The sequence below is a fragment of the Hetaerina americana genome, unplaced genomic scaffold, assembly GCF_022747635.1.
Source record: "Hetaerina americana unplaced genomic scaffold, ioHetAmer1.1.p SCAF_31, whole genome shotgun sequence".
NCBI lineage: Eukaryota > Metazoa > Arthropoda > Insecta > Odonata > Calopterygidae > Hetaerina > Hetaerina americana.
The window spans coordinates 3471508-3498375 of record NW_027286886.1 but is presented as its reverse complement, the minus strand read 5'-3'; the positions used below and the strand labels follow the sequence as shown (position 1 = coordinate 3498375).

The window sequence follows — 26868 nt, the reverse complement described above, 5'->3', positions numbered from 1 at the left end:
TCAAATATTATTATTGCGATGAAACACTGGTGTAGACACTTTTAATACGAAAAATGTAATAGAAAGCGAACTTGGCCATAGTTTTTAATTCCGTAAATGGAAGTAAAAATGTCATCTGTAATACGTTTCAACATAACACTCACCTAATCCATGCCAATGAGTTGCAGCACTATTGGTAGGGGTGGGAGAATCACTGGCTGTGCTGGATGCCTCCGGGGACACACCTCCTTTGGGAGAAGAAAAGCAGTGCCTCTCACTGGGTGCTGGTTCAACGGTGTGGCCTGCAGGTAAGCCCATCTGGCATGAAGATAGGTCAATACTCTTCCTCACCACTTCCTGAATTTGTGAAACCTCGTCCATTTGAATACTTTATTCTCACTGCTAATGAAGATAATAGAAAACCTAATTAATGTTGCATGATACCACTATTCATCAAATAAATTAATAGTTCAAACTTTCAGTGAATAGAATTCGGTTGATGAAAATCAAACCCAAAGTTTCTGACAAGTAGAGTTTTAAGTTCCATTTGAACGTAAAAAAAGCCCAACATTTTAGAAAAACGCTTATGTGCATAACTGGCGCCAACGTTGAATATCAAAGTATTTAAAAAAAATAAGCAGCACAAAGAGTGACAAAAATAATTTAGAATGTGTATACCAGAAGACTACATACGGCTCAGAACATTTAATTTTCAATAGCTGAATTTAAATTTAATATACTTCAAATAATTAAGAACATATATTAATGGAAAAAATATGCCAACTCCTCAAATGAAAAATAGTAACATGGAATTGAAACATTGGCGAAAACGTAGACAAGATCAAGTGTCAGTTAAAAATATTTAATTTATCATTCAATACAAGTCACGAACCTTTCCTTTTGATAAACATTGCTTAGAATCAACTTGCCTTACTTCAAATAACGCATAATACAACGAGTAATACATTTAACAATTGATTTATAGGTCTACAATATCAACAACCGGTCTGTAGTGTATACGATTCGATTAGTTCGATACATTCAAAGGTTTATTTTCATTTGTACCACCTGTACCATATTATTATGAGAATTCTAAGTAATTACCAAAAATTTTGCCCTCTACTTTTAGATTCCCATTGAAACTTGTAACTGTTCACTAGAAGCTTGAGTAGTAAAACAAATAATATGCTAAAAATTCTTTTTATATTTGGACAATAGTGCACATCCTTAAACCCCTTATCCTTTTAGTTTTTACGAAAGTTTGCTTCATTTTATCAGTTATAATAATAGTAATTTTTTGTGACAACCGAGCCCAATCTCTTCTCCAAGTTAAATTTTCATTTCTCCTTTTTTTCTAAATACCAGAAATTTAAGCGAAGTGTAAGACTCAGCGTGTATCCAAGAAAAAAAATTTTGACATATCGGGTGCCTCGGTAACAACCTGACTGAGCTCTATGTCAAAAGTGGACCCACAACCAAAGGGATAAAATCCAACACATATAAGCATATTATTAGCGTAGCCTTAACTGCTCCATGGTAAGTCTGGTATTGGCTCAAGTTGAAATATCAGAAGGAATGCCTCGTACCGGTTTACTTTTACAACATAATGCCCGTGAGGGTATACTTTGCTTCAAACCATGAAGTCATTCTCTTCATTCCCTGAAGACTAATACCGTATTCGAGGCACTGGAAATTACTTATTAACTCCGTAATTGGCGATTTTTTCGGTGGTTTGAATCCATTCTCGTCCATGTGATTTAGTTAATTTGGATTTTTAGCCGCCGAAAAGTCTTACCACTAAGATGAACTAATAAACCTGAAAATACACGTAATGATCCTAAACCGAGGGCCCACAACGCCAAATAAATCGTCTAAGCAGTTTCTTGCACACCAAATCCAATCTAATCACATGTATCTTCTAGGAATGTAATAGAGAATATTCATGCTTTATTAGAAACTAAAACAATTGGACGCCTTTACTACGAAAATTAATATAAGAAAAGCATTCAAGTACACTGAAGTGCCTCGATTTCTTCAATGAAAATATATTTTTATATACAAACAGCGAAGTTCTCTTATACCAACATTCTAGTGAGAACACAGAATCTATCGTATATTCGATATATCGAGATGTATTTGTTTTGATAGCGGGCTTCTACGGATCTTCATTTAAATATTTGTCAGGCACACATAAATAAAAGTTAATGGCAGAAGAAAAGGGTAAAATTTTACTTGTCAGCTTGGTTAGGTTGTTGCAAAAATGTTAATATAAGTCTTTCTTTAACAATACCTCAGATGACTATTTAAATTAATAAAATTCTCGTTAAGTAGCTTTGACCCCCAAAGATTAACCAATTTATAAATGAACAAATATGTTGTGAGGTAGCTCGGGATAGGAATATACTTTTTAAAGAACGCAAAACTAATATCTCCTTTTATTGTAATTCAGACGTACCAACGGTTATTTTAAGCGAATTGCAGTGGATAGTTTTTAAATTTTAAAAATCAACTGGTTATTATCCATGAAAAGGTGGAATGGAATATCTTTGACCGGTGGAATAAAGTTCTGGCCTCGAATATAGAATATTCCACCTTAGTTCCCGGAGTTGGCACTTGTTGAAGCCCACCAAAATGCTTGTTAATGTTTCACATTTCAAGTGAATATCCAGATGTCTCCCTTGACAAGGGAGACTTCTGGATAATCACTTGACTCCCTTTACATTAATTTTTATGTAAAATGGCCTCAGACCAAATTTCATCAATTTTAGTTTGAGTAAACATCAACTGCAAACTACTGCTGAATATTAATATTTATTATTGAACAAATATGGTTGAAGTGTACTTTGGAATCCCTATTGTCAATATCAATAGCCCAGAGATTGTGTATTTTATTTAGAAATAAAATGACTGGAATTGGTATATTCATGCATAAATTTATTAGTGATAATGCAATTTTAGTTTGTTAACCATATTAGCAATTCGAGTATAGTGAAGAAAATCCTAATTTTGGTTTCTTTGCAGGAAATATATGTAATTCCCTGATGGTCATTTTTCGGCCCTTGACAGAAGAGTGGGAATGCAATAGTGCTGCTCTGGGACCATGACATACTGGCACAACTTTGAATTCCCAGGGAATCAGTTTAACTTACGTAGCTAAAATGGTGGTGAATACCGATGGTTTAAAAATTCCTGCATGTATCAAAATATTTTTACTCATATTGTTGAGGAAGTTTTGAAAGGAAATGTTTTGAAACCTTATTTTAAAATACCCCAGTGAATTTGGCTTACTTAGAGATGCGAACTCATGTACTTTTGAATTTTGATGAAATAGAAGCTTCTAATATAATTGAATTTTATTTTTGCATAAAAATATATATACACACACACACACACACACATATATATATATATATTGGCAGCGGATGCACCCCACAAAGAGAGATGAGGGGTTGAAGGAGAAACTTCAAAACCAACAAATCAGGCCAAACAGTACTGTTATGAGCACTAAGTCCTTAAATGGCCATCCCATGTGGTCATGCAGGAAAGGTTTTTACCCCCAATCACAAGATTAGTAAAAGTGCATGCATTTGGGTAAAATTAATTATGCCCTAGATACTGTAGTTGGCAAGTGGGATTTTGCTTCCTCTAACCCTACAGTTTCTCTTCTGTATAGTCCGTGGGTAGAAGAAGTCCTTGAGTCTGCTAGTTCTGGCATCTATTTCCCAAATTTTATATTCATGATTCAAACAACCAATGTGTGTTGGATAGTGAATAATTTGCGAGACATCAATGCTGAAACTTGTGGCTCTGAATTTATTTAGAAAGTTAAATTTAGCATTGAATTGTCCTTTCCTCTAATGATTCCCAGCACCTACCCCAGAAGCATTTCTGTGATGTTTTTCATATTATTGTAACAGTTTGTGGCAAAACAGGCTGCCCTGCGTTGAACTTTCTCAAACCTTAATCAATCGAGTCCCATACACTAAATGCATATTCTAAATGAGCCCTGACAAGAGCGTGATAACTATAGTCCTAGTAGTCACTCCTGCCAACAGTGGGTCTAATAAATTACAATTTTTAAATGCTTGCCAGTATATTTTACCTGTTGGTACCCCAAGTTCATTCTTTAGTGATTGCATCACCTGGGTATTTTACAGTATCAACTACTTCAAGGTGACCTCCAGCTAGTTAGTAAACAAATCCGGTTGATCTTTCAAATAATTTCACCACCGAACATTGATTATGGCTTAATGACAATCCTCAAATTTTGATACCTCCTAATAAATCACCATGTCATCTGTGAGAATTCTAATCTCACTTTTCACTTTCACTCACTTGTCTCTTGTACTCGGTCAGAACTAGCACCGTCAAGGACTACCCTCTGGTCCCACTCTTGCAGAAGGTCTTCAATCCAATTTATTGCGCTCTTGTTTGTACCCGCAAACTTCAATTTATGAATTAGTTTATCATGGGGGACCTTGTCAAATACTGTTTCCAAGTGGATTGCATCCATTACCACTCTCACCTGATAAAAGGAAGTCGAGTAAATAATCCTAATTGGGTCTCGCATGAGTGGGTTTCTCTGAATGCTGCTGTTACTTAAAACAGTATGGTTCTGATTGTTACTTAAAAAGTTAATGCTATTGAGGAATCTCATTATCGAACAGAAAATGAGTTCCAAAATTTTGCTTCATATCAAAGTGAGAGAAATGGGTCTGTAATTACTGGGGTCCTCCCTGTCACCACTTTTTGAAATAGGCGTTATCCTCGCGGTTTTTCAATTCTTAGAGACTGCACTATGTGAAAGATTAGTTAAATAAACTTTGAAATACTGGGCAATGTTAGGAGCTAAATGTTTTAACACCCTGGCCGGTATATTTTCGGGACCCGGATGCTTTAATCATTACATGAAAAACACAATGTATATTTCCAATGTTCTTTATTCTCGTACCACTAGGTTCAACGCTTAGGCGTCATCATTAGGTACAAATTAATCAAGTGACGGTATATATCATTCATGTGGGGAGAGGGGGGTGGGTGAGAATATGAACTTCCACAAAGTTGAGCCTGAAACAATTGAATACCCGGGTACTTGTTGGGTTCAATCTCATAGAGCAATCTGATAATTTCTTATTCATCCGCTGTGATATTAGCCATGAATTCGGAATGGATTGTATCTGGGAGATCCGCGGTGTCAACATTGTTCGTGAAAACCCTTTGGAGGACTTTATTAAGAACATAAGCTTTTCACCCACTGTCAGTGTGAATGATATCATTACAATCGATTAAGCAAGCCACGGTTTGCTCACCCCCTCACGTCATTTATTGTGCGTACCTGGCTCTGCGTAACGAGCAAAGACAACGAAAGTATTTTTCTGGGAATATTCGAGAGAAAATGATTGGGAGATTGACTTATGCAAGGAGAATAATGAAGCGTCTTTCCTGGGAGACAATTTTCATAAAGCTTTACATGGCTGGTTCGTGATTTTGCGTGGGATTTTACCTAATTAAAACAACTGTACTGCGGAAAAACGTATCGAAATGTTAAAGGTTTAGTAGAAACTTTTGTTTTCATTTGCAACGGCATATTCTCAAGAGGAATATGCCGTCGGAGTTACGCTTTTGTAGTTGAAGTAGAAATTATTTGGTGGCTAAGGCCTCAGTAGCCTTTCACATTCTTTGAAGAAACTCTTGAGGGCATCAACGCTACCCTTTTGGAGATTGGTAAAGTACGTTAAATTTCTGGGATTTCTGCACTGCCAAACTATTTTTACTTGATTCTACTTTCACACAGCCTTCGTGAATGTAATATTGACAATTCAACGTGCGTTAGATAAAATAATTAGACGCTAGCATCTTAAAAACTTATGGGAGAAGAGTTTCGACATAGAGAATTAACTTCTCGGAGTTAATTTATTTTGAATACGCTGTGAAAAATTGACATCTCTCTCATACCTACATTTGATTACGGCATGAAATTTTACCATATCTACGAAGGTTCCGTATGACATGCTACTAAATGTTACGTTTCAACAGTTATTTCGTTGTTCAACTGTTGTTGCAGATGGCCACCGTATTACATTTTGAATCTTTGTGAAACAATCCGATATGGCTGAGAGAAAAAGAAAGATTTTATTTGTGTGTTTGGGTAAGTCAAATATTGTAAATTGAATGTTTCCATATCAATACCTTACGGGACTACATCAAATTTTGAAACCACCTGTTTTGTGGCTTTGAATGTTAAAGATAAGTTAAATGAAAACAACAAAAAATTTCATAATGTGCGACAGTTTAATTTACAATTGTATTTAAAAATCCCCAAACGCGAATTGGTACTAGTTGAAGCTCACCGGAATGATTAATAATGTCGTATATTTCATCAATAAATATCTTAAAGCCTTCCCGTCAAGGGAGTACGTATTAGTTTTCATGTAAAATGCCATCAGACCATATTTCATCAATTTTATTTTGGTAAACCATCAAAAAGTCAAATTCCAACTACCGCTTAACATCAATGTTTTTTAATCGAAAGTAGTTTTGGAAAATACTTCGGGAGCAACTTAGTCTATGTCATACCCGTCTCAGAGATTTTTTATTGAGGAAAAAGGACACTAAACAAGCAATTGGTATCTTAATATGTAACTATTTAATGGTGAAATAATTTGAGTTGTATATCGTTATTTGTTTTTAAATGACTGGAATAAATCCCTAATTTTCGTTTGCCTGCAGGTAATATATGCCGGTCCCCAATGGCCATGGCAATTTTTCGCAACTTGACCGATGACTGGGATTGTGATAGTGCTGCGTTAGGACCATGGCATACAGGCAATTCTCCAGACCGAAGGGCAATAAAAACTTTGGAGTCATATGGAATCAAATTAACTCACGCAGCTAGAATGGTAGAAAATTCAGATGTTTAGAAAATCCCCGTATACATCAAAAGATTTTAAATCCTTATTTAAAATGGCCCCGTGAATTTGATTCACTTGGAAATTAGAATTAATACTCTTATGCCTCTCTTCATTGAATCTAAGCTACTAATATGAATAAGTGTTTTATTTCAACATTTGAAATTTCAATGTATATGTATTGATTCTTATATGACTCTGACTACCTTCATAACAGTTCATAAACTTCTTTTAGCACTGTTATTTACAGTTAGTTAATAAGGTTTTAAATATAAACTTTTCAGATTACCAGTAATGACTTCCATACATTCGATATAATAATGGGAATGGACCATGAAAACATAAAAACCCTAAGGGGAATGGCCCCCCCTAAAACTGAAAATAAGATTAAACTTATAACAGAGTTTGATCCAGAGAAAGCTGATATTGTTCCTGATCCATATTATGTAAGCAAGATAATTTCATTTCCAAACTTTTGCGTCAATATAGGTACCAAAATCCTGAGTGCATATTGAACCATATCATTTTAATTATTAATTCCCACATTCATTGTTTGCTATTTGTTGATGGGGTGCTATTTTAATTGAGCTAAATGAGTGGGAACCTGGTTGAAAACTATTAGTCATATCCATTGTCAAGTATTCTATTTCCTTTTGATAATTCAAGATAAGTTTTAATATTCCAAAGACCATCAAAAGATTTTATCACCAGAAAACACTAAGTTTAATTTTTTTACTTAAACTTTAACTGACACATAATATTTCTGGTTTATTTTACTGCATCTGGAGCCTTGATAGAAGTGAAATTAACTGTATTTCATCATTTAAAAAAGAACAAGACATAAGGAGAAAGTTACTTACAAAAACTCATTATGGCATCTGCAAAATTGGACTAGGCATGGGAACATGTTAGGCTGGGGAAAATGTGGCATGTTAGGGAACTTAAGTTTAATATGTATGAAGGCCAATGTACTATCACAGCAGCATCTTCAAATGGTGTTTGGATTAAAATTAAACATTGCAAGTGCTCTTTTGAGAATACCTTATTGCATGGTGTATAAATGAACATAAAAAGTAACCCCCAATCACTTCTGATGTGTGGGTATCTATTAACCTTATATTCAAACTATTGGTGAATGTTAACAATGGAAGAGATTATGAAATGGCAGTGTGCCACTTCTTTGAATTTTTTAGCTTGATCTCATTGACTCACTTGATTTGAAACAACATAGTCTGCTGCCATTGCATACTCACTCTCTGATTAAGAGTTTTAGGTTGGTAATTCTGCAAAGCCATCAAAAACACAATGGCTCTAATGAGCTTACCTCAGCACAGAAAATTTCTTCCTTGCAGTGAGGAGTCTATAATCTGTTCAATCCAATGATCTGTTTTTGGTACTCTGCTGGGGAAAATGTGAGAGAAAGTTAATAAAATAGTATCTTCTGGCCTTAGAAATGATCTCTCTGCAATAAGTCCATTTCTGTTAGATAGCACTATCTTCATTAGGAATTATATGATAAAGACCCTCAGTTAAATGGAGCCATAAGGGCAGCTTTGTTAAAAGATAATTTTGTAAATGAAGTGAAGTAATAAACTTTGGCTAAATGGTTGGGTATTTATTTTTCAATTAATCAAGTTAATAAACATGTAGCTTCATATATACACCCATAAATTTCTTCTTATATTTTTCTACTAATTCTCATTTCAGGATTCAGGAGCTGAAGGTTTTGATCTATGCTATAAAATCTGTAAAAGATCATTAGAAAAATTTCTTTCTACTAATGGTTAAATCTGCAGCTTAAAATTCTCTCAATTATTACAGAATTGAAACTGCCTGACTGCCTTTTTTGGTACTGGATTACTATTGTGGGTACCTAGACTGTAGGTACATTTTGTCGTAATAAACAATTTTTTAGCACATGTAGTGAGTACGTTTTTGTATCCCTCTGCTGTTTATTTTTCTGTTTTATTAGCAATTCTGCTTTTCTGCAAATTAGCTTTTCTATCCTGATAGATCATGGTTCAATTTGTTTTTAAAGGTAAGGAAATCCAAGTATTAGTGCACAGAAGCTATATTCTGGTAGTAATTTTATGCTCTTCTGACTAACTTTGTTACAAGGTCAGAATCAACTTGACAGGGCAAAAATGTTTATTATTGACCTGGTAATACAAATCTGTATGTGTGTCTCCAACTTCTGTATGGTTAAACGCTCCATACATGCAGAAATGTTAATCTTTGTCAGATGGAATATGATATCATTTAAGGTGTTCTGGTCTTGAGGATAAAAAATTCTCCCAGAGGCAATGGGCAATGTCTCACTCTTCAACGGTGAATATCCAAAAGTCATTCCATTCTAGGGAAATCTTTTAATTTATATGGAATGGAATTAGGCAATATTTTATTGATACTAATTTAAACAATCTAGGGACCAAATGCTACCTAGTAATAAAAATTAACTTTTTATCAGCTGAAAATAATATTTGAGAACACTTAGAGAGCACCATAGACAATGTATAAAACCCAACTATGTTATTTATTCAGAAATAAAATACCCTGTACAGAAGCATTTGGTATCATTATATGTTAACGTGCTTTTAGTGAATTCATTTCAGTATCTCACCTTAATTTTAGTTATGTGACACTGAATTAATCCCTAATTTACTTAAGTTCACGGAAAAATTTTGCCATTCCTCAATGCCCATGGTCATTTTTGGGCATCTGAAATATGAGTAGGACTATGTCAGTGCTGCTTTGGGACCATGGCATACTGGAATAACTCGATACCCTAAGGCAATATAAACATTGGAGTCTTGTAGACTCCATTTAACCTAACCAGCTAAAATTATAGTAAAACCCAGATTTTTGCTAATCTATCAATTTATTGAAATGAATGCATGAATAATGATGGGAAAGTTGTGAATCAATCAAATAATTTGTTCCTTGGTTTTAAAATTGCTTGGTATTGGATTTTGCCCACATGGAGGTGAGAAAACATAATACTATTGCCTCCCTCCTTTAAACATTTGCTACTTATAATAAGGAAAGCGGATGGAAGTATACATTGATTTATTTATTCCTATCTTCATATCTATTCATATTTTTCTTTAACCAAGTAAATTTCCAATTAAACATCAAATTTTAAAATATAATTTGTCTTCCCAGATGATTAAGAATGACTTCATATGTACAATTTAATATGTGGTGTGGACCATGGAAACATGAGATCTGAAAGCTAAATGGCCCCGTAATATTAAATAAAAGGCCATGCTTGTTGCAGATGTGCTAGCAGCTCTTGTTAAGAGACTCACAAATGACTCATTCAATTTCATATTGTCTAAAATCAGATGTGTCCCAACGTTGGATTTTCCAGAATGCTTTGGCAGAAGAAGAATTGTCTCGAGCCACACTTCAAATAAAAACACCACAACGGCTGATGAACAAAGGGCAGCATAAAATTAATGGGATGTTTGACACTGTATTTGAGAAACTCTCGGTATATTGATATCTAGTTTGATGGAAGTAGTTGCCATTCTTAGTGAGCTTTTAAGGTTATCATCTGGTAGTTTTGTTTTAATTTTATTCTTTGAGTGATTCATTCTTGAAAATAGTTTGTTACAGTTGTCATTAAGCTTTATAAATTATTTAGTAATGTCAATTGCTTGTTGGGCTAAATTGATGGTCATTGTGAGGCATGGGTTTAACACCCCTGCCTTAAGATTGTCCTTCCCAACTCCAGCAACAAGTCCACCAGGTCTCTTTGCAACTAAATTTGGTGAAGGGTCCTGCTGAAAGATGTCTAACTGAAATCCATATCTTGGCTGGGTACCTACCGCATCAAAAATATGCCTTCATAACACAGTATTTGGAAGGGGTGATAATACAGGTGTGGCATTAAGCCCTCTTCCATATTGAAGCACATCATTTTTCAATAGAAGTAATCTCTGTGATGAGGCCAATCCTTCTGGAGTGTACTGAATCATTTTGAATTTTTTAAAAGAGAACCTATTTTACATGGGGCCCTAAGAATAGTTCTGTCAAATTAGAGTAGGTAGGTGATTTAGAGTAGTTCTTGGAATAATAAAAAAAACCGACTATTTTATCATTAATTTTTTTTATTTCAAAACCATTTAATTTGGTGTCTCTCATAGAGGTAATTCAACAAAAATAAATAATCTGTTGCTTTAAGCTAATGGTATATATATATATATATACACACACATATATAATATGGTCACACGAGTAATGTCATTTACTCAATCTTTGGCTTATTAAAGTCTTGAAATTCTCTTCTAATGATGCTGACTGCTGTCAAGAATATATTGTCATCAAAATCATCTGTAAAAAAACGACTGAATTAGTTGTCTATTTAAGAAGATTATAATCAAGTCAAAATTTCAAGCTAGTGGATACAAACCTCTTCCAATGAAAGGGGATTCCCTTTCATTTTGGTGTCAAGATTATGATATCGTTCTAAAAGGAAAAAAAGAGCTGGTTCAGTATAATCTTAAAATGCTATTATAATATGCAAGTCTTTCCATGCACAAGAAAGTTCAATTTAAGTGCATGAAGTATTCTATTAAAATCTCACTTATCCAAAAGTAAAATAACCTAAATTTACCTAATATATTATTTCATTACATTTTTTTAAGGGAATTAATTTAAATGATTTCCTGCATAATCAGCCAATACTTACCATGGGCAAGATGCAGTCGTACCATTGCCATTATGAAACACTCTGAAGTTAGGATTTTATTTTTTGCAAACCTAAGTACAAGACATTCTAAGACCTTGTTGCTCACAGTGCTTCCAGCCTCCCACAGAAGAAGCCGTAGATTGTAGCTACTAGTCTTACCACTATGACTTTTGTCATACTTTTGAAATGCAATCTAAAAAGAAAATATGCTCATTTATTATTGCTGATTAAAAATATTTTATCAGAGCACTTATTACTACAATCACATTTTTTTCATATATATGTACTAATTCCAGTAATTCTGAATACATGAAACATGAACTGGCACCCAACTTGAAGATATCTTTCAGCTACTGGTAGAGCTGATAATGGTATCTTTCTAATCATCTCCATTTAATCTTCTTTTGGCAATATAATGAAATTTAGGGCCATTTTAGTTTCTGTATGTTCGATGGAATACAGGCATGAATTACTCAAAAAAGTACCCCTATAACTACAATTTCTTAATGAAAACTTGATTGAATGAGGAGAGTGATGATGTTTTTCAAGTTTTGGTGCCACCATTTTTACTACCTTGCTTCCCTACTGTAATCCCTTTACACTCCTATTTTCACGAGGACACATTGATACACTGACTAAGTAAAAGCCCATTGTCAGTATAAAGCCTTAAAAGATGAAAGAACATATACATTTTGAAAATATATTTGTCCACAAGCAAAAAACATACAGTCAGCATGGCATATTATGATCACACCATTTTATTGTTTCCTGTGTCAGCAGAGAGCTAAAAATAGTTAATTTAAAAATCTGAATCGAACTTGTAACTTCCTTAAATGGTTAACATCAGACCAGAAACACTAAAATGTGCTACCACGGGTGAATGGGAGTGATGCTTCAAAATGCTGGTCAAGTCTAGTCAACAAATGAAGAGACTTTTTTATAATAATTTTTTCTATCCCTGAACATTTTTCCAGGTTATATGCCAATATTCTTATTTTTAGGCAATTCCAAAGTTGGCTGGCTGAGGGAAAGATTGTAGTTTCCATCCCACACCACACCAATCCAAACCCTGTTCTTCAATTGATTTCAGTTACTGGTTGAGCGATGATTAATGCCAAAATTTTAATAAGCAGCCAATAAATACAGAAGTGCTGACAAGCATGGTAATAGCAACATCGTAATTCGTTCAAATTCTAACATTTAAGGTAGGTTTTGGATGGGCACAGATGAGCAACTTCATTTCTCTAGCTCATCTTATGAGAGACAGTCTGACACCTGATGAAATAAACCCTCATTCAATTCCACTTACCTTCAATGTCCCTTCATGCAATCCAACAACTTTGCTTGCCTAACATCTCCTCTCCATCGCAATCTTCAACATTCCATTGACAAACATAACAGTTTCAGGTTTAACTTGGTGGAATTCCTTCATGATGAGGGTAAAAAAGAAACTTTAACCTTCCACAATAAAGATTTAGTATTTCATGACCATGGTTTTGATGCTGCTGATCACCTGATGATGATGCGGAGCATTTAAACCATGGTCGTGAAATATTAAATCTTTATTGTGGAAGTGTAAAGATCCTCTTTTATCCTCATCATTCCATTGGTAGTCAAAATGCTCTGCATGAAACTTTCCACTCCTTTGAATTTCCCCCAGCAATGCTGTTCCATCTTCAACCATGCCCAATACTTCAGTTGTTTTCCTTAACATCCATTTTACCTTTTCCAGCCTTCATCACACCCACATCTCATAAGCCTCCAATTATGCCTATAAGCCTATTATTCTGCTTCAATTGACTTGTTTCAGTTTTGTACACAAAACCATGCTCCATATCAAAGTTTCAAGGAGTCTTTTCTTAGCATCATAACTCAATGGTATTGTCATGAATTCCCTCCTCCTCATGAAAGCTTCTTTGCCTAAGGTCTTCTTCTTCTGATGTCCTGACTACTGTGATCATAATGGCTAAAAACACTACCAAATTGGGTAAACTGTTCCACCCGCTCTAGTTTATGTCCTCCAATTTTACACTTTCGCTTGTCCTTCCTTTTCTTATAAATCTCATAACATTTTTTACTTACATAAATTCTCATTCAACATATGTCACACTGACTTTCTAAATTACTCAACAGCAATTGTAACCCTTTGGCTGACTGGCTATCTAAAATGTGACCAGCTATGAGTCTGATTTTATGAATTCCTGACCTACTATCATCCTTATATCCAGCCAATGCCAAGTTTCTCCTATCATTTCTTCCATGATTACATTAAAAAGCCTGAGTTATAATGGACTCCCCTCTCATAACCATCCTGAACTTCCCTCTGCCACAGGCACCTAAGCAATCAGAGACATGTATTGGTCGAGGATAAAACCCCTATAAGGATATCCTTCAAAATCCCCTCCTCTCATCTGTAATGCATTTATCAATGCCACTCTGTATAATATATTTAGCACCTCCTCAAAAATTATGAAACAAAGAAATACATTCTGGTTTTATGCTGCATTCCTCCCTATTCATGACTAGTAGTAGTATTCAGAGGAGGTGACCGACAGCTGAGGTTATTTTTGCCATTAGGGATGGGCAGGAAAGGGCGGAGAGAAACCTGGCGTCGGCATTAGCCTACTCTAAACAAAAGGTGCCAGGGGATTTGCAGTTTAACGCCCCATCTGATAGATGGCGTACTCACTCAAAGTGGGATTCAAACCCAGGCCCTCTACATGGGAAGCCAGTAGACACCACACCATCCTGATCCCTCTATTCATGACTGATAATTAATATGGCACCATGCATACCTACCCCTTTTCTGAACCCTAACTGTTTATCTCTTCCTTAATTATTTTCCTCAGGTCCATCCTTTTGTTAATGATCTTAAGATTCACCTTAGCTGCATGCAAAATCAAACTTGTATTTCTATAGTTCTCACACACAGCTCCCACAGAAACACTTTAAGGCTAAGGAGAGCATGGGAGGAAAGGTTTTCAAGGAAAAATTCATTCAATTTATAAGGGAGGAATTTGGTCACAAGATTTCACCATATAAATATAATTTCTTTTCCAAAAAAGGGAAAGGCAGCCATGTGAAGACTCTTGAACAAAAAGTTTGATTCCACATACAGATTAAGTGGCACTTGTGATCATTAATAAGAAGTTAGAAAAAAGACTAAGAATTACTTACAGCATGATCAGTTTAGGTTCACAAAAGGAAGAGGCACGAGTGACACTATAGCAGTAATGAAATCACTAACAGTGAGGAACATAGAACACAATCAGAATGGGTCTCTTTGTTTTGCAGATTTCGAGAAGGCATTTGAAAAAAAAAGAATTAATGAATATATTGTAGAAAACAGGAGAAGGTTGAATGGATAAGCAAATTATCTGAAACCTAACCTTGTCTCCGACTGCTCTGATGCAAGAGGCAGATGGAGGATCAGGATGGGCAATGCTAGAAAGAGGGGTAAGACAGGAGTGTAAACAATCACCAGTCACTTTCAACAAACATGAGGAAGAAATGGTAAAAGTGGCAAGTGAAAAACAATGAGATAGCCGTGAAAGTCAATGGGCATTTATCAAATCAGTTATGTTTGTGAATGATCAAGCTTTAGCTAGTCAGTCTAACAAGGGGTTACAAGAATTGTTGAGCATATTGAAAAGTCCGTGTGATAGGTATGGAATCAATGTAAACAAAACAAAGGTATTGCAGATTTCAAGCAAGAAAAATGCACATTTAATATTTAAACAGAGGAGTTCAGGATTAGGATCAGGTTGAACACATATCAGAAGTGTTTTGGAACAAAATGGTCAAAGTAGTAGGGAGATAAGAAGAATTACATTGGACAAAGAATCTTTCATGAGGAGGAGGGAATTACTTACAGTATCCTAAAACAGGGATGCTAAGAAAAGACTCATTATACTCGATATTTTCAGGCTTAACTTTGTGGAAATCCATTGCCACTGAAGTAAAAACAATCAATTTATCTTTCCACTAAATATTTCATTCAGTACAACTAGTTTCCATGCATTGGCATCATCCTCAGGTACCTTGGATTGGTTTTTTTACTTCAGAGACTCATTATAACTTTGATAAGGAGTATGTCTTTGTACTGCATGTAAATCTAATTACTGAAGCAAGATTATAGTCATAGATTGGAAGAATTTCAGCGTCAGTGTTGAGAAGGATAGAAAAGGTGAAATAGAGAGAAAGGAAAACAAACAAGGAAGTGCTATGCAAGGTGGGAGAGGGGGAGAAATTGTTGGGAGAAATTCAAACGAGGAGGAAAGATGAATGTGGAGCATTTTCACCGGCAATAGAATGTTGAAGACAGTAATGGAGTGGAGAAATTAAGGCAACCGAGGGAGGGGTAGGAAAAGGATAGGCATATAAGATGAAATGAAGGGAGGGGCAAAGTATGCATAATTAAAAAAGGTTTTATTTTAGCGTTGGATGTCAGGCTATGTTTGGTTGAAGAGACAAATAAATTTATCGGTGTCCAGTCTGTGCCCATCCAAAACTTACTATTAATACTAGAATATCAATATTAATATTTAATGTAAGATATTTGATATTGCTTACCCTCCAAAAGTGAAGCATTTGCATCAATACTGTTATGTCTAGCAGGTTAATACGTCCACTTATATTGTAGTCCCGAAGCATTATTAAACTTTTGCACAACTCATATGATGGCTTTTCAATGAGGTAGGCTGAAAATAAAATAGAAATTTAAGGCTTTCTTACCATAAGAGATGGATTAGGTGTATTTTTTACGGGGAGGATGCATATACCTTTCCAGTATGTCTTCAAAATTTTCAATAAATGACTTGCATCTATTTCAGGAGGATACTTCATTATCAATTTATTCAGAATTGATCTCCCATCAGGCTGCAATGAAAATTAAAGTTAACTGACATTCATAGACCAGTAATCAAAAGAAGTGCTACTAAATAAGTCAAATCAATGCCCTAACTTATGATCTTCCTTGAGTACTTACTAGCATAAAAGAGTCTTCCACTAATTCAGATGATATATTTCTAAACACCATGTTATCTTCGTTCACCTCCCTGCAAATTATTTGATAAGTTGCCTTAATGACTTCACAAGGCTATATTATGAGTATTACTATGGTTCAAGCTCTACAAGCACAATTGCCTTACCAAATATTGCTCTGCTCATCAGTTAATATCCTCAGAAGGAATTTTCCATCACAGTTGGGAATATTTGTTTGAGGCACAACTATGTAGTCACCAGGAGGCAGTGTAAAGAAGGTAACCACTTCTCTTGTGATTGAATGATTGGTTACATCCAATGGTTTCTGAAAATTGATGGTAAAATTTTGCATAAATATTTATAATTTTACACACTGGTGAAAGGGGGCCAGGATTCTCAGAGTGTTTTCCCATAAACTACTATAAAACCAGATTGCTTAATGAAATTAAAACAATATCAGAATAACTCTTAATTCACATAGGTATTCACTCAAATTCCATTCACACTCCACATTTCATTGATATATCTCATCATGGCAAAATCAGAACATTATGCAAGTTAGCCAGATGCCAAAATTGAGTGTAAATTTAAGTTTCAAAGAATACATAATTTTAACATTAATAATTTAGCATAGGCACAAATATTGAAAGCTGCATGTGGAAAACTTCCACAGGAAAAGTTCAATTTTGATATGATTGAGACATTAAATAAGTTATGAAAATTTCAAAATTTATATTTATTCCATGGAATTTCACACATCATTTGACACAAATAAGAATTCCTATGCATTTAATGCTGTATACAACGTACAGCACAACTAAGCGGCAGAATTCTGCAAATTATGATGTCTCACTTAAGAATGAAAATATGTAGAGAAAGCACAAGATGAATATGCCAGAATTACCCAACAACTCTGTTATTATTACTCAATACAGAATTATTGGATAACCATCTAGGGTTTCAAATTCTCATTTAAATGAATGACTGTCACTTGATAGCTAAAGTTCATATCAATGAAGTAGTAATGCTTTGACACTAACACTTGATACAGCAATTATTTATACGCAACAAATATTCATTTCTTTGCTGTTAAGCAATATTAAATATGAAAATTATATGACAATGTAATTATTTAAAGTGATATTATAAATTCTCCGTTTTAAAATATACCTACCATACTGATTTCAATTTTATTCTACATCCAACTCTACCAACCACCAACTATCAGGTGCCTCTTACCTTTTCAGACACAAACTGCGGTGTAAGTCTGGTCATGGTATGTGGTACTTCATATACTGCAAATCCAATCGCATGCAATGGCCTTTTCTTTTTTGAGAAACTCTCTAGTGTGGAATTAGTCTCATAGTATTGAGTGACTGATACCACTACATGGCACTTATTAGTTAAAGTCCGTGGAATTTGAATGTGAAACTGAGGATTCATTGATGTTGTCTCTGGAAAATAAAGTTAAAATGAGTTTTAATAATTCAATTATGGATAATATGCTTTTGCTCTCCATGTTTGCTAACAAAGTAACCTCTACTTCTAATATTAAGACAGATGTTACATCTCACATAGATTTAGAACACTAGCTTCCCTCCTAAAAACAACACCGAGAATCAGGTGTAATTGGGTGTAACTCAATTTCTCCTCTTTCCCTGTCCTCTTGAATTTTGATCATTATTATGGGCTAAAACATTCCGACAGGGGTTTCATGGGATTGATAAGTGGAATCATTTTCCCCATTAGGTGTATTAGACTAATTTAAGGGAAGGAATTTTGAGAATGTAGAGTCTTGTTTCTCAAAGCTATCTGTCCTAAAAAATTATCATATACATGATATCAAACATTCAAATCTACATATCCACTGATATTTTGACAAAATGTGAGGAAACAACTTTACTGTGATTATACAGTTCTGCATATATAACTTACAAACACTGATAAATTGACTCTAAGATATGAGAAACAAACCCCAGGAAGGGTGGAGAGAAAACCAGTGGTGACACTAGCTTTCTCTCACTGTACGGCATCATGGCATTCATTGTTAAAAAGCCCATGTGAAGAACTCTCCACAAGGCAAGCAGGGATGATGATGTCTTCAAAAACTTAACCACTATTTGGAATGAAATCTAGTTCTTCAGGATGAGGCCAGCACACTCGGCACCACACATTGGTATGGTAGTTTAACTACTAATAGTCTGCAGTGAAGGCTACTAGTATCTAAGGTCATTTGTGCCATTGGGGATGGGTGGGTAATGTCGTAGGAGTAGGGTGTTCAGGGAATGGAGAAAGGGTGGAGGGAAACCTGGCAACAGCAATAGCTTACTATTAATGCTCTTTGGTCCTGCATCAGCACCAAAGGGCCACAGATAAAAAACAGTTCTGACTCTCGGGAACTGCCGAACATGCATGGTTGGAACCCGGACACACGATCAAGTTCAATCAAGCAAGAGAAGGACTTTATTTACTGAGACTGATGAGAGAAGCAGTTGAAATAATAAGGAATCCAAAAAATTTCAACCGTGACTATGGCTACACCCGGGCTCCCACTTGGAATAGGGTAGTTCCCATTGGAATTACCCTATTCCATGAGAAAGAGCAAATCAGAGAGCTCCCGGCCAGTCAGCATCATAGCGTCTCCTATATATAGCGGCCAAATGTTTTTATTATGTTTCTGTTATATTCTCTATAAATTCCTTGTATGCTGTTACTTTACGGAAATAAAACCCTTGAAAACTGAAACAACACAGATCACTTCGACCCGAAGATGCCAGGACTGGGGGCGAAAGTTGTCCATGCAATGGTAATTCCCGTAAGCAGCATGAATTCATGACAGTTGATTCTTTGGATAAATATAGTAAGCTTTACTGCTAAAATATTGTTAACCTTGAGACTTCATTTTCTTTATTTTCCTTATATTAACATTATATCATGACTCTCACTTGTTTCTATCCTGATATATATTGTTTTTTATTTTCTCATTTTAATTAGTCTTTCTTTTAATTGAAATCATTAGATACTTGTATTTTTTTTTAAATATTGTACTGGCCACTAAAATTATTTCCTCAATTAAAAAAAAACATTTTTCTCATTAATTTGTGGAATATTTCTAAGCAAAAACATTAATAAATATGAAAATAGCAACCCCATTGTGTGAGATTTATTTCAAAAGATATTTTATGAACACCAACCTGGATTATTAGGACCACCACCAGCATTGTAGCCACTCCTCCAACGCCGTCTGGCAAGAACAGCTCTCCATGGCTGTTTGGAATGAATCGCTGGCTCCGACATCCAATCGTCTGGTCCCACATGAACTAGATCTAATCTTGTGAAGTGCCTGGCAAAGTCTTCAAATGACATCCTTTCAAATAATTTAAATGATTTGCATTACGTATTAGCACATCAATCTCATAACATCCAAGATTAAAACATTTTCTGTAAAACACACAAGTTTAACGTTACTCGCAAATTGATGGTTTGAGGTTGCTGCTCCATACTATTAGACATTATTTTGAATACATATGACAAGCTCTGTCACATTATTCACAGTGTCATGTAGTAGTCCAAGACGAAAACAAATATGTACCTGCCTATATAAAATCTATTTGATTCTTCCAACTTTTTATTTTTTGCTACATATTAAAGTAAGATTGAAGATAATTATACCTCTGCGATACCTTTCATTTAATACTGATGTAACATCATTTAATATGGTTTTATCCATTATTCCTATTGTGCAATTTTGACATTATCCAAACTTATTGCTGAACATGGATATCCATTTCAGTTTCTTATAGATACATTACTTGCAATGATTATATGTATATAATACATATGTACATACATGTGTTTGTATATATATATATATATATAAATAATATTAATATATATTATATATATATATAATATAATGATATATATATATATATATATATATATATATATATATATATATATAAATAATATTAATATATATTATATATATATATATATATATAATATAATGATTATATATATATATATATATATATATATATATATATATATATGTATGTATGTAATGTAAACACAGAGTTAGGCAAAATGAAGTACAAAGAATTAAACACTAAATTGAGGCGGGCAACATATAAAGCAATAGAAGCATGGTGTAAGACGCAGTGTGAGGATATGGAAAGTTTGCAGAGGAAAGGTGAAATTGGTTCGCTGTGAAGTGCCTTGCCCCATATATATATATATATATATATATATATATATATATATATATATATATATATATATATATATATATATATATATATATATATATAGTTCACGGTAGTCCAGGGGGTAGAGCGTTGGACTACTGCCCGGAGGGTCCTAGGTTTGATTCCCAGGCAAGGCACTCTGGACACCTGCAGCTCCACCCAAGCTATGTGATATTTTGGGTACCAAGTCTTCCTGGGAAACCATAACCGGACAGGGAAAGGAACTGGCCCCCCTACCCTGATGTGTGAATTTCATATGCCGTCGGGCTTAGTACTGGGTGATCTCTACCATCACCTACCAAACCGACCTTCCGGTTTATTACTATGTTTATGGTTTATATATATACATACACATGTATGTACATATATACATATATATATATATATTATATATATATAATATATATATATAATATATATATATATATAATATATATATATATATTATATAATATATATATATTATATAATATATATATAATATATATATATATATAATATATATATATATTATATATATTATTTATATATATATATAATATATATATATATGTATATATGTACATACATGTGTATGTATATATATAAACCATAAACATAGTAATAAACCGGAAGGTCGGTTTGGTAGGTGATGGTAGAGATCACCCAGTACTAAGCCCGACGGCATATGAAATTCACACATCAGGGTAGGGGGGCCAGTTCCTTTCCCTGTCCGGTTATGGTTTCCCAGGAAGACTTGGTACCCAAAATATCACATAGCTTGGGTGGAGCTGCAGGTGTCCAGAGTGCCTTGCCTGGGAATCAAACCTAGGACCCTCCGGGCAGTAGTCCAACGCTCTACCCCCTGGACTACCGTGAACTATATATATATATATATATATATATATATATATATATATATATATATATATGGGGCAAGGCACTTCACAGCGAACCAATTTCACCTTTCCTCTGCAAACTTTCCATATCCTCACACTGCGTCTTACACCATGCTTCTATTGCTTTATATGTTGCCCGCCTCAATTTAGTGTTTAATTCTTTGTACTTCATTTTGCCTAACTCTGTGTTTACATTCTTCCATTTTCTCCACTTATCCATCTTTGTAATCATCTCTTCCGTGATCCATGGTTTCCTAGTCCTTTTTGCATTAACGGTTCCAATAGTGTCTTTTGTGGCTTTTGATAACCTTATCTTGATACTTTCCCATTTTTCTTCGATAGTACTCAGCTCTTTACCATCCTCCATGATTTTCTCTACGGCCTGCTGGTACTTTTTCCTTGTCAATCCATTTAATGCTTCTACACTCCATTTCCTATCCTGCCGCCCTGCTTTATCTTTTTGAAACGGACGCTACATTTCATAACAATTAGATTGTGGTCAGAGTCTGCATCCGCTCCCGGGAAGCTTTATGAATTCATCAAACTGTTCCTAAACCTCTGTCTAACCAGAATATAATCCAGCTGATACCTTTCTGAGTCACCTGGCATTTTCCACGTATACCTGCGCATTTTGTGGTGTCTAACCCAATTGTTGGCAATGACTAACCCCTGTCTCCCGCAGAACTCAATTACTTTCTCCCCGCGGTCATTCCTCCTGCCTAAACCGTAGTCCCCCGCCTCATCACCATCTCTCCTTTGCCTATCTTCGCATTCCAATTCCCCATTACTATCAAATATTTCCCTGAAGGAACACCCACGAATATGTCCTCTAATTGATCATATATCCTATCAACCTCTTCCTCCGTATGGTTGCTCGGTGGCATGTATACCTGAATAAAAACCAGGTTCGTCATTCTGCTTTTATCTCTACTAGTAATATTCTATTCATTACCTGTTCTATGTTGACTACGTTTCTTCCTACCTCTGCATTTAATACTATGGCAACCCCTCTTTGGCTCTCACCCAGCCGCTGTATATTATTCTACAATTATCACTGCAGTAATCCCTGCTATCCTTCCATCTCACCTAAAATATCTATTTTTCCCCTTGTCTATATCTCTCTTATTATTCGCCAATTTCCCTGTCCTCATCATTGTCCTAACATTCCACTTTCCTATTCTAACTAATTTGGTCTTCTTCTCCTGCGTCCTCTGTCCTGCTGCTACCGGTTTTCCCTTGCAAGGGTTTTGTGGGATGATGACGGCAGAAGCCTTGCCTCCCCAGCTGCCGGGCACGACACATGACTGATTGGACCGAGCCCCGTAGTTGCCAGGACTCATATTCTCTGTAGTATCCATCATTTAAATCTTGGGAATGATAATTGCGGTGGTTTCCCGTTTCCTTCCTCAAGTGTGTTTTTAACATGACACCATCACTTACTGGCCACCCCACTGGGGTCAGATGCCATTGCAGCCGCCTTACTGAGGAACAGACGCTGCGTGGACTACCTTTCATCAGGCTCCTAACCTATATATATATATATATATATATATATATATATATATGTATATATATATATATTTTTTTTAAGGTAATCTACCGGTTAAGGTAGGTTTTTGGATGGACACAACTACCAAACAAATATTTTATAACTCCTAACAAAACACAAAATCCATCATCCTACTCTATAACAGGTCCCTCTTCATCTCTGAGTACTTACTTCCTCCCTTCATCCCGTCCAGCATCCCTATCCTGTTCCTTCCCTTTCCTCTTTTGCCCAACATTCTACCCTCTATCACAGTCTTCAACATCCCATTGCCGGTCAGCACCCCCTACATCCACTTTTCCTGCCTCCATAGGATTGCTCCTAAAAAACCCCTCCTCCGCCCACCATATCAAGTACTTCCTCGTTTGTTTTCTTTTCTGTCCATTTCACCTTCTCCATTCTTCTCCACACCCACATTTCAAAAGCCTCCAATCTACGTCTATCCTCCTGCTTCAATGACCACGTTTCCGCACCGTACATAGCTACGCTCCATATCAAAGTTTTTACGAGTCTTTTCTTAACATCCTTACTCAAAGTCCCTGTCATCAACTCCCTCCTCCTTGTGAAAGCCTCTTTGCATAGCGCAATTCTTCTCCTTACGTCCCTACTACTTTGACCGTGTTGGTCCAAAACACTACCGAGATACGTAAACTGTTCTACCTGCTCTAGTTCTTGCCCTCCTATTTTAATGTTAAGCTTGGCCTTTTTCTTTCTAGAAAATCGCATAACCTTTGTTTTATTAATATTGATCTCGTGTATATATATATGTATATATATATATATATATATGTATATATATATATATATATGTATATATATATGTATATATATATATGTATATATATATATATGTATATATATATATAGATTTATATATATATATATATATATATATATATATATATATATATATAGATTTATATAGATATATATATATATATATATATATATATAGATATATATATATATATATATATATATATATATATATATATATATATATATATATATATATATATATATATATATACATATATATATATATAAATATATATAACTTCATTTATTTATTATTATTATGTGATTAATTTGACATAACCCCTAACCAGGATTACCTGCCTCCACCCCTGTGTCTCAAATCTCAGGAGAATTTCAACTCACCAGAATTCTCCATCATTGCGAATTCGGGCTGATAGAAGTTCCTTATCTCGTTCACTGAGGCCATCCCACTCCCAGCTCCGCTCACTCCATGGGCCTGTCCACTCTCCCCCACCAGCCCCAGTGATAGCCAGGCCACCACTGGAGCGGAGCCGGACCAAGGGGGTTTCGACGACACCACCCCCTCCACCCCGTACTCGGGCCATCCCAGTCACACTATATGTGTGGTGGGTCAGCAGGCCATTCCTTAGCCTCAACTGCCTTCGGCTGTCTTTCTCCTAAGAGAGAAGAATTTGGAAATGGTCAGAGTATTGTGCACCCTAATCCAGGATGGCACCTTAACCCAGGAGGATACAAATGGAAAACATATATAACAGAATATAAAACTATATATTATAGACAGACCCATACAAGATAGCATCGGCCCAAAATTCTTGTTATCTAAAATTTTTTACATCTACTGGTTGCAGGTAAAAATATCATATTTGAATCCTCATTTGAGTGCTAAGAATTTGAATAAAAATAATTACTTGTCTAATTTAAAACCACCATGGTTAACAAATAATGACATCTTACCATAGTCATTTTTGGCATTCATATAAATTGACAAGAGGAAAGTAAAACTCATCCCTATGAACTGGATTTAGGAGAGAAGGTAAAAACCAAAATTCCTAAGAATTACACGCAATAGGTTATCATGCATTAGATTGTCATGCACTTTAATGTTTGTGTTATCAAGTACATAATACTTCAAATACTCTCATGACAGAAGGGTCAACAGATTTGTCACAGCCTATTTTGATTAAAATATTTGGATGAATAGTCCATCAGATCATCTAAAATGTCATTTAAGGTTTGAACTGCTGGATAAAATTTACCAACTGGATGATACTTACGGGAAGAATGCTAACAATAAGTAGGGTTGATCTTGGTACAGCAGAACTCAAAACTTGGAATGTTAGGAAACGATCCTGCCCACGGAGATCAAAACTTTGAACAACACCCCCAGTTAAATCTTGAAGTGCTTGGGTGAGCCCTGTTCCCGATGAGCCGTTGGAAGAACTCCCACCACTACTCCCTCCTCCACTGCTACTACCAGACCCACCACCACATATACCCCATCCTTGTTGAACACTTTCATAGCATCCATAAAGCCTGCAAGAGAACATGAAAAGGAAGAACAAGTTACATTAAACAAGGAATGAGATGCCATACTAACTTTCCAGGGACTGGAGTGTTACTCTCCTGTACTGAAATTGTTGGCAAACACAGAAAGTACAATACACATGTAGTGATGTCAGTCATACACAAATACTGATGTCAGTCATACATTTCAATACTTCTAAAAGAGATTCCTCCATCAACAAAAAATAATTGCTTGCACTATAATTATTTTTCAATGCTGAAATGTGTTGGCATTGCAATTGGATTAAGTACATATGTGGTAGACTTGGGAAATTATGAGCACTACAAAAGATAGTTCAAAAAAATTTCTATTATATTTGAACAAAGATAAGTTTTAAGTCTAATATGCAGTAAAAAATATTTGCAATTAAATTTCTCTTACCAACATGCATATTGAATGAAAGCATTTAGGAAATAAGGTATATTATAATTAAATTTTTTATGGAATTTCGGTTATGTAATAAGATGAAGTCAATTCTCACTTTGCATAAGCCTTCTCGAGTAATGCTGCCCAGAACTCAGTAGTATTGGCTGAATGAAGGTAAACTAATCGTCCTCTAAATGTTGGTAACCGATCATCCACCACTACATCAGTCCATTCACCAAAGTGCCAAAATCGGAATCTGAAAATAAATGAAATTATTAGATTTACAAAGGTAATATTGGCCATTGATAGTGCAGAATCGAAAAAATTGGAGTGTGCACAGATAGCACTTGACTTAGAGCTTAAGTTTTACACCAAAACATTTTTCCAAATGCTCTTTTCATCCCTGCCAGTGAATGGGATTTCATACTTTTCAAACAAAATCTTCTTCCCTTAAATACCACGTAGAATTTTTCAAAAATCAAAAGTAACTAAGGGCCTTGCATATATAAATACATTTGAGTAGAAGTAAAAAATGCCAAGCTTTTTCAAGTCGATGTCAGCTGAAAATAGCCAAGTCACAAATGAGGAGGCTTCCTCTGGATAAATATTTCAACATATGACCAGTGAAAACCTATTAGGTTGCCAATACATACAGTCTGCTAAATGAAAAATAAAGGATGTCTACCATGACATTTAAGTTTCACCTATTCACTAAAATTTTTATTCCCAAAAATCTGTTATTTTAACATTAATATTTATTTTTCACTTTTACTTGCATTATAAATTTCGAATTAAAGTTTTTCTCATTTTGCTGTACTTGACTTATACTCGACCCAAGAATTTTTATGATATTTTTAAGAGAAAATAAAGTTTTACTTATTCTCAAAATGCCTCGTAATTAAATAGAGAATAAGACAAAAA

The 26868-nt window shown here is 35.0% G+C and overlaps 3 protein-coding genes across 3 annotated transcripts in view; 1 reads left to right on the top strand and 2 right to left on the bottom strand.

Annotated features, from left to right (window-relative positions):
• Positions 1-1560, bottom strand: part of LOC139691247 (ralBP1-associated Eps domain-containing protein 1-like) — a gene marked incomplete at its 3' end in the record, with an annotated part of 33906 nt that extends 32346 nt beyond the window's left edge. The window contains exons 1-2 of the mRNA XM_071588992.1: positions 1507-1560; positions 144-381 (exon numbers count right to left, since the gene is read on the bottom strand). Of these exons, the coding sequence (XP_071445093.1) occupies positions 144-360 (217 nt within the window). The remainder of the gene's footprint in view (positions 1-143; positions 382-1506) is intronic.
• Positions 1561-6036: 4476 nt separating this feature from the next.
• Positions 6037-8816, top strand: LOC139691266 (low molecular weight phosphotyrosine protein phosphatase 1-like). Its single transcript, XM_071589022.1, has 4 exons — positions 6037-6127; positions 6709-6878; positions 7172-7333; positions 8595-8816. The coding sequence occupies exons 1-4, from the start codon at positions 6088-6090 to the stop codon at positions 8673-8675; spliced, it is 453 nt and encodes a 150-aa protein (XP_071445123.1). The 5' UTR covers positions 6037-6087; the 3' UTR covers positions 8676-8816.
• Positions 8817-11124: 2308 nt separating this feature from the next.
• Positions 11125-26868, bottom strand: part of LOC139691246 (calpain-1 catalytic subunit-like) — a gene marked incomplete at its 5' end in the record, with an annotated part of 50159 nt that continues 34415 nt past the window's right edge. Inside the window, 12 exons of the mRNA XM_071588991.1 lie at positions 11125-11222; positions 11302-11357; positions 11581-11773; positions 16153-16280; positions 16362-16458; positions 16568-16637; positions 16731-16888; positions 17803-18017; positions 19758-19930; positions 24399-24673; positions 25292-25550; positions 26063-26203. Of these exons, the coding sequence (XP_071445092.1) occupies positions 11196-11222; positions 11302-11357; positions 11581-11773; positions 16153-16280; positions 16362-16458; positions 16568-16637; positions 16731-16888; positions 17803-18017; positions 19758-19930; positions 24399-24673; positions 25292-25550; positions 26063-26203 (1792 nt within the window). The remainder of the gene's footprint in view (positions 11223-11301; positions 11358-11580; positions 11774-16152; positions 16281-16361; positions 16459-16567; positions 16638-16730; positions 16889-17802; positions 18018-19757; positions 19931-24398; positions 24674-25291; positions 25551-26062; positions 26204-26868) is intronic.

What these genes read in the sequence shown, in the direction of transcription:
- LOC139691266 (XM_071589022.1), top strand. Translation starts at nt 6,088, where the DNA reads ATGGCTGAGAGAAAAAGAAAGATTTTATTTGTGTGTTTGG. An exon ending in GATTTTATTTGTGTGTTTGG is followed by an intron (nt 6,128 to 6,708) that starts GTAAGTCAAATA and finishes GTTTGCCTGCAG; the next exon opens with GTAATATATGCCGGTCCCCA. An exon ending in TTGTTCCTGATCCATATTAT is followed by an intron (nt 7,334 to 8,594) that starts GTAAGCAAGATA and finishes TTCTCATTTCAG; the next exon opens with GATTCAGGAGCTGAAGGTTT.